The 14130-nt window shown below is 53.8% G+C and overlaps 1 protein-coding gene across 7 annotated transcripts in view; it reads left to right on the forward strand.

The window, feature by feature from the left end:
- The window catches only part of RNF144A (ring finger protein 144A), a 182813-nt gene that overhangs the window by 49970 nt on the left and 118713 nt on the right, over window positions 1–14130 (forward strand). The window contains exon 3 of one of the 7 annotated variants that reach the window (XM_032430117.1): window positions 2684–2751. The exons of 4 other annotated variants lie outside the window; for them this stretch is intronic. Coding sequence is in view for 2 of the 3 variants with exons in the window: in XM_032430119.1 (XP_032286010.1) it covers window positions 9245–9263 (19 nt within the window). In the remaining variant the exon portion in view is untranslated. Of the gene's footprint in view, window positions 1–2683; window positions 2752–8189; window positions 9264–14130 lie in introns of those variants that run through there. 2 more of the 7 variants (XM_032430119.1, XM_032430112.1) reach the window with 2 other exon arrangements.

Raw genomic sequence — 14130 nt, forward strand, 5'->3', positions numbered from 1 at the left:
CATTTTAAGGTAGAGGTTAATATTAGCTCGATGCCTTTTCTGCGAGGGCCTCCTCCCCCAGCTTTCTGCAGCGCAGTGCGTGGTGCTTTGGAAGCGGGTCCGGGTGGTCTGAAGAAGCTCCTTTGTTCAGTAGAGTAAGAACCGCGGGGGGCGTGTGTACGCAGGTCTCAGAGGGAGCCCGTGGTTGGGCGAGCGCCCGGGTTCCACACCTGCCCTGATCCCCGATGGGCACACGGCCCGGTTCCCTGCTTCGAGCCCTGTGGTCCCACCTCCTGGGCGTTGGCACCTGGGGGCCCTCTGTTCTGGCACGTGCATGTGTCTACCCTGCACCGGCTCCTTTTCCCAGATCGACCCTTGAGTTCCTGCTTGGCTTCTGCTAACGGGGTCCTGAGTTTTATAGCCATCCACAGGGCATTTTGGGGCCCCTCCGTCCCTGCGTTCTCACACACGGCCCCAGTCCCCAGCCCTCCTGGGACTCCCCGATGGTGCGTAGTTTGCTCCACGACCCGAGGCTCTTAGCAGTTCACACGTGGAGTGGAATACGTTCTGGGATTTGTTGTTCGCTGCTTTTAAATGTGGGCCCCCCGTGCTCTGCCACAGCTGCTCCCCGGGGCCCGGCAGCCGTGACGTGGAACTTGAGGGGACAGCAGGGTGCTGTCGCCTGGCACGGTGTGAGGCTAAGACAGCAGGGCCTGGGCTGACGGCAGCGGCGATCGCGGCGGGGCCAGCCTGCCCAGTCCTGCCTGGATCCCTTCCTCAAGTGTCTTCTCTCGCAGCCACTCTGGATATATGTTCTAGAACCCGTCTGGCTTTCCTTATTTGCATTAGAAACTACACAATGAGAATATCCTCTGGGATGACTCACGAGTTAAAATATGTTGGCAAAGGACATTTGTATTTTATTTTGGTTGAAGGAGGAGAACAATGAACATTTAGGGCACAGAAGGCAGGCAGGTCGAATTAATGCCAGAACAAACTTCTGGTGGGCAGTGTCCAGCTTCGCCCATTGCTAGTCACCTCCTTGGCCAGGGCAAACCAAGGGTTTATTCTGGGAACATGGCACACTGGTCCGGTAATTACAGTGTGGCCTGTGGCCCTGGCAGTAATGAGACCCCAGGCTTCCCAGCAGGACTTCTGGGGTGGAGGAGCCCCTCTGCTCCGCAGGGCCGGCCTGGTCTCCTCACAGGGGACAGACCCACCTGACGACTTGGTCATTTTGTCCAGCCATACAAAATAGCCAGAATTACCTGTAAATTTGTTTTTTACAAATCAGTTGAGCCACAGTGTCTAGGGAGAAGCAAAGTAACTCTTCTTCAGGTCAAAGGATTCACTTTTGGACCCGGTAGGGCCCCTGCCAACGCCTCTGAGAATCACTCTCCTCAAACATCAGAGCGGGCGGTGACCGCCACGCCGCGTCCCCCAAGCGTCTTCTGTTCCCCAGCAGTGACGCCATGAGGTTGGTGGAGTGCGGCTCAGGCCTGGCCGTCAGATGAGGTCCCAGGTTCAGGGACACCATGGCAGGTGGCCTCGGGCGCCTCGGGTCTCCTGCCTGCTGGTCCCTGGCTCTGGCCGTGATGACAGCCCGTCATCCGTGAGGGAGCACCAGTGGTCACGACCACGGCAACTGTCCTCCTTCCCTGCGGAGCACTGACCGAGTTCCGGCCCTGTTAGCAGCGTGTCACATCTGTTCGTGTGTCTGGTCCTCATGATGGCCCTGAGCACTGCTGTGGGCTGTGTGTCCCCAAATTCACGTGCTGAGTCCTGTCCCCAGGACCTCGGAATGTGCTGTTATGCGGAGACAGGGCCTTTCCAGAGGGAATCCGGTAGAAACGAGGTCACCAGGGTGGGCCATGCACCAGCTCACAGGTGTCCTCATGAGAAGGGGAAATTTGGAGACAGACACATCAAAAGGAAAGACGGTGGGAAGGGACACAGGAGGAAGACAGCCCCCTGCAAGCCAGGGGGGAGAGAGGCCTGGAACAGAGTGTCCCTCGGAGCCTCTGAAGGAACCAGCCCTGGGACACCTGATCTCAGACTCAGCCCCCAGAACTGCCTGACGTAATCGTTGTGTGCGCCGCCCGGTCTGCAGTCCTTGGTTCCGGCAGCCCTCACAAACTACAGGTGTCGCCCTCCGTTTGTAGATGTGGAAACTGAGGCCCGGCTTGGTTCAGTGACTTGCCCAAGTTCCCCTGGAGAGCAGGGGTTGCAGGCCTGTGTGACCCAGGTCATGTGGTGCCAGGGTCGGCACTCGGCCACCAGACCTGGGAAGCGGGTGGCGTGAGCCTTCTTTCTGTACGTTTCCTGCTGTGACCTCTCAGCTGGCCTGGTGCTTCCTGTCCTTCCTCCCAGGCCCTCATCCCTGTTGGAGGTTTTGAGCTACATTTATGCCCCCAAAGCCATGGCCTGCACAAAACTGAGTGCACAAAAATGTTTCTTAAAGAAAGCAAACAAACCTCGAGGATGTGGATTTTGTGCACAGAAATCACTCCTGGCTCTACCTTATTTTCCTAAACATGTCTTTTTTTGTTGCCACATTTTTTTGTCTGTTTTATTACGAAGGAGAGCACACACCTTGTAGAATATCGGGTGAGTGTAGAAAATCAGAAGCACTGATCATCATTTTATTTTACTTTATTGTTGTCTGCTGGTTTCCTGCCACCCCTTTGTGTTGTCCTTGTTCCAGAAGCTCCAGCTGGCTTGAGGTTGGCCCCAGCCCGGAAGTTACTTGGGACCTCTGGGATGGCTGTGCAGGTGGGTGTTCTCTCCATTCCCTCGATGTCCAAGAGTCTGTGAGGTGTGGCCTTCAGTTGTCTGGTTTCTCGAGTGGGCCTGATTTCTTTGGCACCCTGAGATCTGCAGGGGTTGGGGAGGACCCTGCTGACGGGCCCGTCTGGCATACGGGATAATCCTGATCTTGTTCAGTGTACGTACCCAAAAGATCCTGAATGTTGCAAAATAAACAACGGAGCAGCTTTTGTGATGGGATGGTTAAGACTGAAAAATAAATGGGGTTCTTAGGTGGGGTCTGGCTGAGGACAAGATAGTTTCAGGATGACGGCGTGTTTTCCCTGACCCTTCACTCTGCCCAGCATTTCAGCCACGTGGAATGAGCCACCAGTTAATCTTTAGAATAAGTGCAGGCAGCCCTGGGATCTCAGTGGGGTGGCCCGGCAACTCCGTTGATCTGGGAATTAGGAGTCCTGTCTCCTGGTTTGATTCTGCCGCTCGGCTCTGTGCTGGTGGAAGTCACTTGTTTCTGAGTGATGTAGAGAATGAGGGCTTGGACAATAGGATTCCCAAGGCTCTCCCTCGCTCTTTTACTGTATTTTTGGCATGGATTCAACTCCCAATTCTCTAACCTGCACCTGCACCTCCACCTTTGAAGTGAGGCCTTGAATGTTTTCCTACTGCAAGTGAAGAGAGTACAGAAGAGCTATTTCTAGCTTCCTCCTTTGCTGCTTTTGAACTGAATGCAGTTTTCTTTCTGGTCTTTTCTTGCCGGTGTACAAAGGGGTGGGGGGATGTCAGCCTGGTTCACGAGTGGTGTCCTGGGAGGGATGGCTCTCTGATCCATGCCCACCGCCTCGTACAAGTAAAAGCCAACCAGGCTGGAGCCAGCGAAGCCCACCTGCTTCCCTGGAAGCCTGAGCAACAGTGTACCCCTGAGCAGACTCTCATTTTACCTGGCCCCCCTCCTCCTCCGCCTCCCCTTCCTCCTCGTCCCAGGCAGGGGTTGTGGGCACATGCTGGCTCATTTGCATGAAGGTTCTGCAGATTGAGTGACAGTCTGAAATGCTGTCATGCCCCTTTGCTCCTTTGTCAAACTTTGGGAGAGAACTTCCCCCCAACCTACAGCAAGGATATTATATAACTTCTGGTGTTCACCCCCACTCATCTTCTTAAACTACACGTCTTCATATGCTTGTAACTTATTTTTACCTTTAGAAGAATTTTTCGAGTGGGTTGGGCTGAGCGGAAGCAGCCCCAGGTGGTTTCTTCTATGGGCTAATAGCGATTTTTTGGAGTGGAGAAGTGGGGTTAGACTCCTGTTGGCACCCTTTCCCTTTCTAGGTCCCCCGCTTCCTGGTCCCTCTGGCTTCTGAACACTCCTCCCTGAGGGATTGGCTGCTGCAGGTGTTTCTTGTGACTGCGGCTGACGAGGCAGACAGCTGTGTCTCTGGGGTGTATCCACCCTGTGCACGCTGCTGAGCCCAAGCTGGGCGGTCCCATCCTCGGGCTGTGTCCTGGCTGAAACTTCCAGAGGAAACGTTCTGTAGAGGCCTGTGCAGATAAGGCAGGTGATCAGGCAGGACAGCGGTGGTGAGGTCAGTTCTCCAGCTCACCTTAGCCAGACAGCGCTCACCTTCTACCAACGGGGGCAGAATAATCCCAAAAGCACACGTTGAATGATCAGCGACGAGCAGACGCCGTCTCCAGTGGCGCCCACGAGGCCGTGAGTTATGGTTGGAGCTGTGAGGTGAGCATTACCTTGGTGATGCTGAGCTCCGATATTTAACACGGGAGACTTTGGGGGACTTTGACGTCTCAGTCTTCTTATCTATAAAGTGGGGGTATGGGTGTGTCCTTCACAGCCGGTGACAGGGTTAAGTGGAGCAGCATGTGCCGTGTGGCTCAGGATGGCGCCGCAGGGACCATGAGCCTCATGGGACTTGCCACGGTACGTGGCTGACACGGTAACGAACCCAGGGGCCTCTGATCCCGGAGACCACACACCTTCCGCGAAGGACGTTGTCTGTGTGAGGCTCGTGTGGTGTCTTATGCTCCTTGGGTAAAAGCGACTGAGGATCTTCTATCAGAATTACATTCCCTGTTTAACCGCAGACTGGCTGGGTTCCTTCTGTGGCACGTCCTAGGCCCCTCTGAGGGGAGGCCGCCATGTTCTCATCAAACCCGCAGAACAAAAGGTACGAAGAGTCAGGAGCATGAGGCCAGGTGACGTGGCTTTGACCCTGAGACTCTTGTAAGCTTACTGTGGAGGTAAGTTGTGGGTGAGGTGCCTCGGACACGGGGCCCGTGAGATTCACAGGGGGTCCTCATGCTTGTCTGTGGGGGCCTTGGGAGATGCCACCAGCAGGCTTGTGAGGGAGAGACACAGATTCACTAGGTGGAGAAGGACAGGGGAGGACGTTTGTGCCGTGGGCACGGCCCCAGCGAAGGCCGTGTGTGGGCAGGTCCAGAACTTCTTCAGGCAATAAGCACTAGAGCGTGTGGCCAGAATAGAATGTTCTTTCTCAGTGCAGACTGGGTCCACCGTGAGGCCACGAGGGTGGTGCGGGGGCCGAGGATGAGGCTGTGACATGTCTTCGCAGCAGGCTCAGGCGTTCTGGAGTGGACATGAAATTTTAGGGGCAAAAAACTTTGTTACACGAGTTAACTGTGTAGAGAAGGGGGAAGGTTGGCCCGGCAGGTTAGGAGCTGTGTCTGGCGGCCTTGGGGCTCCGGCCGCAGAGTCCAGTCATTCTTACAGACGCTGTGTGGCCCTCAAAACCCACAATACTCACCGTCTGACCTTTATGGGTAAAATTTGCCGACCGATGCTCTGCAGCTCTCCTGGGCTTCAGGGGAGCGCGCTGCTCAGCAGCGGGAGGAAGGATGCAGCAATTAGGACTGGGTCACATCGTTCCTTGGGCCATGGTAGTGCTCATCGGTGGGTCACAGACTGCTCGTTTAGCAGCTCCCTCTCCGATCCTAACCTGTAGAAGGAGAGGGGGAAACTCACACCTCTTCTCCAGGAGTGTTGTTGGAACGCGTTTGAAGCGTGGTTCTGCACGTGGCCAGGGGCGTCGCCCCCTCATGACACCTGCGGCTTCCCACGGTCTAGTTTCGTTTCAGACGAGAGAGCCTGTGGGTAAGAGAGGGGGACGGGACCCGTCTCCATGGCGGGCCTCCCTGTGCCCGGGCCCCTCTGCCAGATGCCGGCCGAGGACCGGTGGCCGAGGAGTTCTCGGTAAACAGTAGCTGTTATTATTATTTCTTAATTCTTATTTGAATTAATGTCGCTTTTCTTTTTTTACCCTGTGGGAAAACCAAAAACTCCCCCAAAGCCTGGCACTGTGAAGGCCTTTCTCCTTGAGCTGACAGGTGCTCATCCGAAATCTCAGCTCTGACAGGCAGCCCATCGGAGGATGTTGAACCTCTTGACGATGAAATAAATGTCAGATCTTAAATTCAGAAAAGACATGTAGGAGAGCGGAGATACACTGACATTTTTGGAACTCTGAGCAAGCTCAGGGAAGAAAAATGCTATTAAATATCATTTGGAACTTTTCTCCCAATTTATATAATAGTGACGTACGTTTCCTAACTTTAAGTAGGCGTGTCGAGTGAACACACTATCCCTTGACTGAATGAAGACCGGAAGAGAGACCCTTTCTTTATCCTAAACTATCATGAATATGACATTTAAATTCATTTTATTAGAACATTGTAATCTTAATATATGTGTTGCTGAAGGAAGCACAAAACATTGTAATTTTAAAATAGGGACGTCCATATGGTTTGCAAGCAGATTTATTTAAATGTAAATATTGGGAAGTTCTCTTTGCCTCTGTGCCTGGCCATTCTTTCCAACCTCAAGCCTTGCCCGCCCTATCCGGAGGCTGTTTTAATTAGGATCTAGGGTATTCATCCACTGTTTCTTTATACATGACGCTCATGCAGGGTTCAGGGCATAATACGTACCGCTGTATACTTGGGGTTTTTTTAATGTGTCTTGCATACCTTTCCATTTTCATGCGTAGGAGGCCCTCTGCACTGTCCGCGGCTCCCGGTGTCCACAGTCTGGATGTCCCACGGCTTATTTCACCAGTGTCCGACTTGGATTGTTTTTCATCTTTTGGTGTTTCAAACAGGACTGCCGTGACTAACTTTATATACTGCTCCCATGCCCAGAAGTGGGGTTTCTGGGTCAATGGGTCAACGTAGGTAAAGGTTTGTAGATTTTGACGAAAAACTCTTTTAAATGTGCTGTATCATTTTGGACTTCAACTGGTGCGCCCGCACTTTTCCATTCTTCTGCCTTTGCTGGTTACATTTATGCACTTTAAGTTTTTTTTTTTTTAAAGATTTTATTTATTTATTTGAGACAGAGAGAATGAGAGAGAGAGAGAGCACATGAGATGGGGGAGGGTCAGAGGGAGAAGCAGACTCCCCGCCGAGCAGGGAGCCCGATGCGGGACTCGATCCAAGGACTCCAGGATCATGACCTGAGCCGAAGGCAGTCGCTTAACCAACTGAGCCACCCAGGCGCCCTATGCACTTTAAGTTTAATCATGTTCCAGGAAATACTGTAACGGACATTTCCGTGCCCCTGATGTTTTTGATTCTATGATGAATTCAAAGGATTTAAACACTGTTTAAGGGCGTCGGTGAATATTGCCTGTTGCCCCTCCAAAGGGCCTCTCGTTGCATTTGCAATGCAAATTGATTGGTTTCTCCTTAACTCTAACCAAGTTATTATAATTTAGAAAATGTGCAGTTGATTTTTACAGGTGGAAAATGAACCCTATCATTTTCTGTGTGCGTACACTGGGGCGCCGAGCCCTTGAGATCTGCCAAGGTCACGGAGCTGGCTGAGGGCAGAGCTGAGGCCGAGAGCCAGCGCCCTGGTTCCCAGGAAGAGAAGCCTGGCACATTTTCTGCATGTTCACACCATGGTCCTTTGGGCAATTTTCACATTAATTTATTGGGCCAAAATGAGTGTTTTTATTTCACTGTAGAGAAAATCACACTTAATTGCGAGTAGTTACTGAGCCATCCACTCAGCAAATACTGACTTTCCACATAGCTCACATTATACCAGGTGTAACGGCGAACGTTATACCAGATAGTTGATGTTCCACGGGTGTGAGATTCTCCCTGTTATGGGGCGCCTGGGTGGCTCAGTTTTTAGGCTTCTGCCTTCGGCTCGGGTTGTGATCCCAGGGTCCTGGGATCGAGCCCCGCATCGGGCTCCCTGCTCCACGGGAAGCCTGCTTCTCCCTCTCCCACTCCCCCTGCTTGTGTTCCCTCTCTCGCTGTCTCTCTCTGTCAAATAAATAAATAAAATATTAAAAAAAAAAAAAAAAAGATTCTCCCTGTTACTAAGGGAGGTCCTCAGATAATAGAGGAAGTAGTTCTTTTTGCACAGATATCCCCCCCCCCCCCCCCCGCCCCGGGCCAGGAGCTGTGGAGTGTCGATTGTGCTGACCTGCTCTCATGCAGTGTGTTTCCTGAGAGTGCTGCTGTGGGAGCTCCGGGTACAGGAGTGAGTAAAGCATATGGAGATTGCTGCCCTCAGGGAGAGGACATTCTGGGGTGGGGACTGAATCCATGAGATAAGTAGGGTAAACAAGACAGTGATGAGTGCCAGGAGGAAAGGAAAGCCTGGAGGGACGTTAAGAAGTGGGTGTGGGGGGGAGGTTGAGGAGACCCTCAGTTTCCAGTGGGAGAAACCTGATGTGGTCGTGGTGCTGCAGCCAGTGGGGGACCCCGAGAAAGCACCCCAGCCCCTCCCTTCGTCTTTGCTCAGGGGCGGGGGCAGGGGGATGATCTGGCCAGGAGAGGAGAGGAGACTCGGCCTTATGCAGCCCTGCAGAACTTGGACCTGCTTCCTTCTGGAATGTCAGGAAATTCGTGCACGGCCTCGGATGTGTCTGAGGATGGTGCTAATTTGTGAATGAGGAAAATAGTGGTTGGACAGAGTGGGTTGTATTATTTTTGGTGCTGTAATCCTATACTAATGATTCTCAAGTGACCAAAGAGTTTTACGTCCGTAAGAGAACACGGTCCCATTAGACCCATTATCGCTGCAGCAGGTCCGTCCTTCCCCGAAGCTGACGTCGGCGGCGGCTGCGTCTGTTCTCTGCGCGCAGGGGCTCCGCGCCCTGGTCCTGGGAGGACAGACCCGGGCTGGCACGCTGGGCTGGAAGGAAATACGGTTCATAGACTTGTGTTATTCTGGGTATCCCCAGCAGGAAGGCTTCCCCTTGGAAGCCTGCTCCCCGCTGGTGGCTGGTGTTTTCCTGGGAATAATCTGAAGTTCGCATCTCTGTCTCCCTTCAGGAAAGGTTGCATCAGTTTATTTGATTCTGTTCGAGTCCCTCAGGGGTGGGCCGTGAACAAAGCTTCATGTTCAGGAAACAGCGAGCGGGTTCTGCACTTAGCGCACTGACCCTGGTCGTCCGGGGCTTTTCTTCTCTCTCTGAATTAAAGCTCAGCTTGTGCACCACGGATCCTCCCCACCATGTCAGAGCTAATTTTGAGTAAGTGTTGCCGTTTGTTTTTATATCTAGTAGAGCTCCCAGCGTTGTCTGGCTGACGGACGCAGCGTGGGGGCGGGCGAGGCATTGGGAACAGGAGGGGTGGGAAGGGGTCCTCAGCATCGCTACCATCACTTCTCTCCGTCATGACTTTGGTGGCTCTCTGTCCATCTCATGAGCTCATCTGCACTTGGGGTCTTCCCGGCCAGGGCCAGGATTGGGGGAGATTGCAGTGGCCCTGCCAGAATGTGAGTTCTAGGATGGTCGGGGAGGGGCTGAGCCTGGGGTCTGGATATGCAAGTACTGTTGGGACTAGTCTCTGACTTGGTGGGACAGAGCTGCAGGGGGCAGGCTCTCCCTGACCTCCTGGTGGTCCTGTGTGAGGACAAACCAAGGGCCGGCCTTCCTCGGGGAGTGGGTAGGAGGCTCACGTCAGAGGAGTTCCCCTCCGGATATTAGCACTTACAATCTTTGGCATTGATTTTGGGGGAAGGCAGAGGAGCCTTCATGTGATGATGACCCATCTTCTCACGAGGGAAGTTGAGTGCTGTATTGATTCCTGCACTGTAGGCCACTAAATGGTCTTACTGTTACCATCACTAAGCCAGATGCCTCATGGAGAAACTGGAGCGTTCTCTGTGATGAAAAGTATTCTTCTCAGGTGGGAAAAGTTAAAGCATCAGTGGTGCAGGTCCTCAGAGGGCGGCCTCTTCTATTTTCTGCAAGCTAGGACAGTTGGGTGAGCGGTCCCCTCTTTGTGTGCTGTGGATGGGGGGGTGCTGGCAGGGAAAGAGCCCTTCCAGGCTCCAGCGGGCGGAGCAGTGGGGCTAGCCGTGGGGTGAGTGGTGGGTGGTGAGCGCTTGGGACCTGGTGCAGCCTGGGCGGTGGCTTGTGATGCAGGAAGGGAACGTGGGCTTCCCAAGTCAGGAGAGGCGGGGTAGAATCCTGGAGTGGCCACTTGTTACCGTGGGACTTTGGGCAAATTGTTGATCTTCCTCAGCCTCACTTCGTAATGTGTTAAGTGAAGTTGAGCTGACTTCCTGCCTCTGCAGTGTTGATTGATCAAGTGCAGAATAGCAGGTGGAACAGAGAGGCCAGAAAACAAGGCAGCTACTCCTAAGAGCGTCAAGATGCTCTTCCGAGTTATTTGATCAGCAAATGGTTCTATGGGAACCTCCTCTATTCTGTCTGTGAGGGGGAGTGAGCTGTACTTTGCTTGGCTTCTTGGCTGTTGGGGAAAGGAATTGTCCTCTCCGCCCCAGTGACACCCACGTCACCCCACGGAGGCTGGTCTTTTCCTACCTAGTTAGCTAGGCAGTGAAGGAGAGAACAAGATCACATATGGACGTTTTTTCCTTTGAGTGGGTTTTTTCAATTGTCGAATGGTAATACTGACCTTCCTCGTGGAGCTCACATTCTTGAGGGGGAAGAGGGCAAATCAATCAAGATACGTTCGTAGTGCATGTCTGAGCGCGGCCATGGGGTGCCGGAGCGGGGACGGTGACAGGGAGTGATGGGGGCCGGCAGTCGTGTGCAGGCGATCCGAGCGCGGCCGTGAGCGGGGAAAGTGACAGCGAGTGATGGGGACGCTCAGGGTGTGTGGGCTGGGCCCTCTGGCCCATGCTGAACTCTTTTTGGAACACATCCTGGGAGCCTGTGGGTCAGTGGGTTGGGGTGCCAAGGCAGGGAAGCAGAGAAACGTCCTTTACAGGCTGCACCCCTGTCATGAGTACCCGTCATGTCCCGGCCTAGGGAGGCAGACGTCTCGGCGTATGGGCGAGCGCTCATGCTCGTGCACCTTCTCAGTGGCATTTTCAGGACTCGGGCTGCTCTGGTCCTTGCCGTGGTCCTGACCTGGAACCAGCTCGCAGGGAGGGTTTCCAGAGTCTTTGTGAACCTTGTTCAGGAACCCTGGGTTGGCCCCACTTGTGGGGCCGAGATGCCCACTGATAACAGTGAGGGTCAGCGGACTTTCCCGCGAAGAGCCAGGTAGTGAGTATTTTAGGTTTTGCAGGCCTTTCTTTGTTTGTTTGTGATTTGGTTGTTTCATAATCTTTAAAAGTGTAAAAAAAGTATTCTGAGCTTGAAAGCCGTCCAAGGAGAAGGCCTGGCCCTTGGTCCACAAACCCGGCTCGAGAGGCTCTGGGGAGCTCTGCCTGGCCCCTCACAGAATACTGTCTACCTCATGGGGAAGGAGGGCTCAGGGGGTCTCACTGTTTTCCCACAGCCAGTGGGCAGATGCCGGAGAAGCGCTGAAACCACCCAGACCTGCTCCTCCCGGCTTGTGTCCTGTCTGCTCTGTCGGAATCCTGGGGGCCACCTGGCTGCCCTCGCTCACACCCACACCTGACTGTCGGCCGTCCCAGCAGCTTTTCCTTCAGAGTCTGTCCAGAATGTGAGCACTTGTCATCGGCCCTGTTTGTCATCGTGCCCTGCGGGACAGGCTGCGACCTCTGACCTGGGTGGTCGCAGCCACTCCCCAACAGGCCCCCTCCACCCTCCGGCGTAAGGGCACCCTGCACAGGGTCCCTGCACCTCTCCGCCTCCCTGCTGAATGTCGCCCCTGAACACACAGTCCTGGCCAACGTGCTGTGTGTTGATTTATGTATTCTCCCCCCGACCCCTGGAGTGTAAGCTCCCGGAGGACAGGGCTGTCTGTCCATCTGCTCAGGGCTAACATTCCTGGTGACTGGAGCAGCGCTGGAACCAGACACTGTGGGGTCCCTTCGGTTAGTAAATGTCCGCCCTCCGTGGCAGCAGGTGTGAGCTGAGTAATGTTTTCTCCACCCCAGCAACATCATTAATACATTTCAAAAATTCCCGTGTGTGTGTACCTGTGTTAAAAAACGAAATCCAACCAAGTAAATTTGAAGACCTAATTGGCGTTATTGAGCAATTCCTGAATCGGGCAGCATCCCGTCCAGCAAGTGGAGAGCCGCTCCAGCAGCCGTACACAGTGGAAGGTGTTTGCAGGAAGGACGGTGGGCAAGAAGCTAGCAGCAGAAGAAGAGAAAGGCTTGTTTCGGGATGGAACGTCTTCTTTTCAGGGAAGAAGGAACAGCAGGGTTGTTTTGTTTTTTAAGATTTTATTTATTTATTTGAGAGAAAGAGCATGCGTGCGTAGGAGCAAGGGGAGGGGCAGAGGGAGAAGCAGACTCCCCGCCGAACAGAGAGCCCAATGTGGGGCTCAGTCCAGGACCTGAGATCATGACCTGAGCCAAAGGCAGATGCTTAGCCAACTGAGCCACCCAGGTGCCCCTACAGCAGGACTTTTATCCTACAGATGGCCTCACCAGAGCTGATCGGGACCTTTTAGAAGGACTCCTGGGAGAGGCTGAAACTGTAATCAGGTCTTGGCTTGCAGTGCTGGGGGCCAGTGACTCCATTTTGGGCTTCTTTCTTTTTGTTACCAGCATATACCTTTCCTGGGTGTGCAGACCCCGCATGTTGCCAGCCTCCTGAGTGTTCTTGGTTCCGGCCTGCCAGTGCGCCACCAGGACCTAAGGCTGGGGCCATTTAGGCCTCTTGGTTATTTGAGACGCATGAGTGGGCCCCGGTGTCTTCTTGCCGATTCTGTGTCTGCCTCCTTCACCAAAGCCCCTCGCCTCTCTGGCCACCAGGAGAGCTGGTTCCTGCCTTGTCCTGTGTTTCCAGTGCCCCCCGCCCCCATCACCCTCCCATCCAGCTCCTGGACAGAAGGCAAAGACAAAGTCCAGATATACCTGAACTTGGTAAGATCGGCGCAGTAAGAAGTCTTCGGAAGCTGCAAATTTTACTTAATTTTCTGTCTGAAGTAGATCACATAAGTTAAAAACACAGCCTAACCTTTCGCCTTCCCTAAAGCTTCTTTGAACAGATTCCTTGTCATTTTCTACCTTTCATTTGATCCCTTTTCCTTCAGGCTGTGATCTCCCAGGGAAGGTGCTTTAACCAGAGGAAGAAGGTTCTGGTTATCAGACCCTGCTCAGTGTGCGTGCCTCTGGCCTTTGCAGCCCCGTGTCTAGAACAGTGCTCAGGACTTGGGGAAACCTACCAGCACTGGCTAACTAACTCACTGCAGTGAAAGGATCGGGATGCGCCCATCTAGGAATACGAGGGGGAGGCCTCTTGAGGTGGAATTTGTTGGTAGGACTGGAGGGGCCTGAATGTTTACAGGATCTGATGGACAGAACAGGACTCACAGGTGCAGGCCCATCATGCGCTCGGAAACAGACCCGTAGTCGCAGGGTTTTATCAGGAACGTGCTCTCTCACATTGAGACCTGTTTCCCACCTCCGGGAAGACGTTTGTTGCTGGGGCTGCAGCAAGAGTGGGAGGGAGGTCTCTCACGGGAGCACCTGTTCAGGTGGGTCAGAGGAGTAAGGGGCTCGTAGGCCTCAGGCGTCCTGGAGGCCAGCTCTCGAAGCCCAAGTGGAGGTGAGGCCACTGGGCCGTGGAGGGATGGAGATGGGCCACGAGGGTTGCGTGGTCAATGAGCAGCAGAGCTGGTTTCTTGACTCTTCCCCGAGGCCTGTTTCCACCCCACGGCGTGCTCCTTACTCCATTACGTCTTAACCCATGGACTCAAGGGAATGACAGAGCCCCAAACACAGGAATTTCCCAGGCTGGTCGTCCTAGCTTCTGCCTGGTGCCTCGAAGGAAGTGAGCACTGTGTTTGACCTGCCGCCCACGTGAGCCGGCCAGAGGCGTGCTCCCAACCAGCAGCGACTCACAGGAACGGGGGGACGGCTGCTGATGCCGTAAACCAGCTTCCCACAGCCCACACACTGTCCTTTTCTGCTAGAGTGTGAGTAGGATCAGTTTGGAGCAGGGAACCTGGGTGGCCCACTGCTGTTCAGGCTTTATCATAGATGTCAGTATGTTCTGCCGC

This window comes from Phoca vitulina, unplaced genomic scaffold (assembly GCF_004348235.1).
Source record: "Phoca vitulina isolate PV1807 unplaced genomic scaffold, GSC_HSeal_1.0 scaffold42, whole genome shotgun sequence".
Taxonomy (NCBI): domain Eukaryota; kingdom Metazoa; phylum Chordata; class Mammalia; order Carnivora; family Phocidae; genus Phoca; species Phoca vitulina.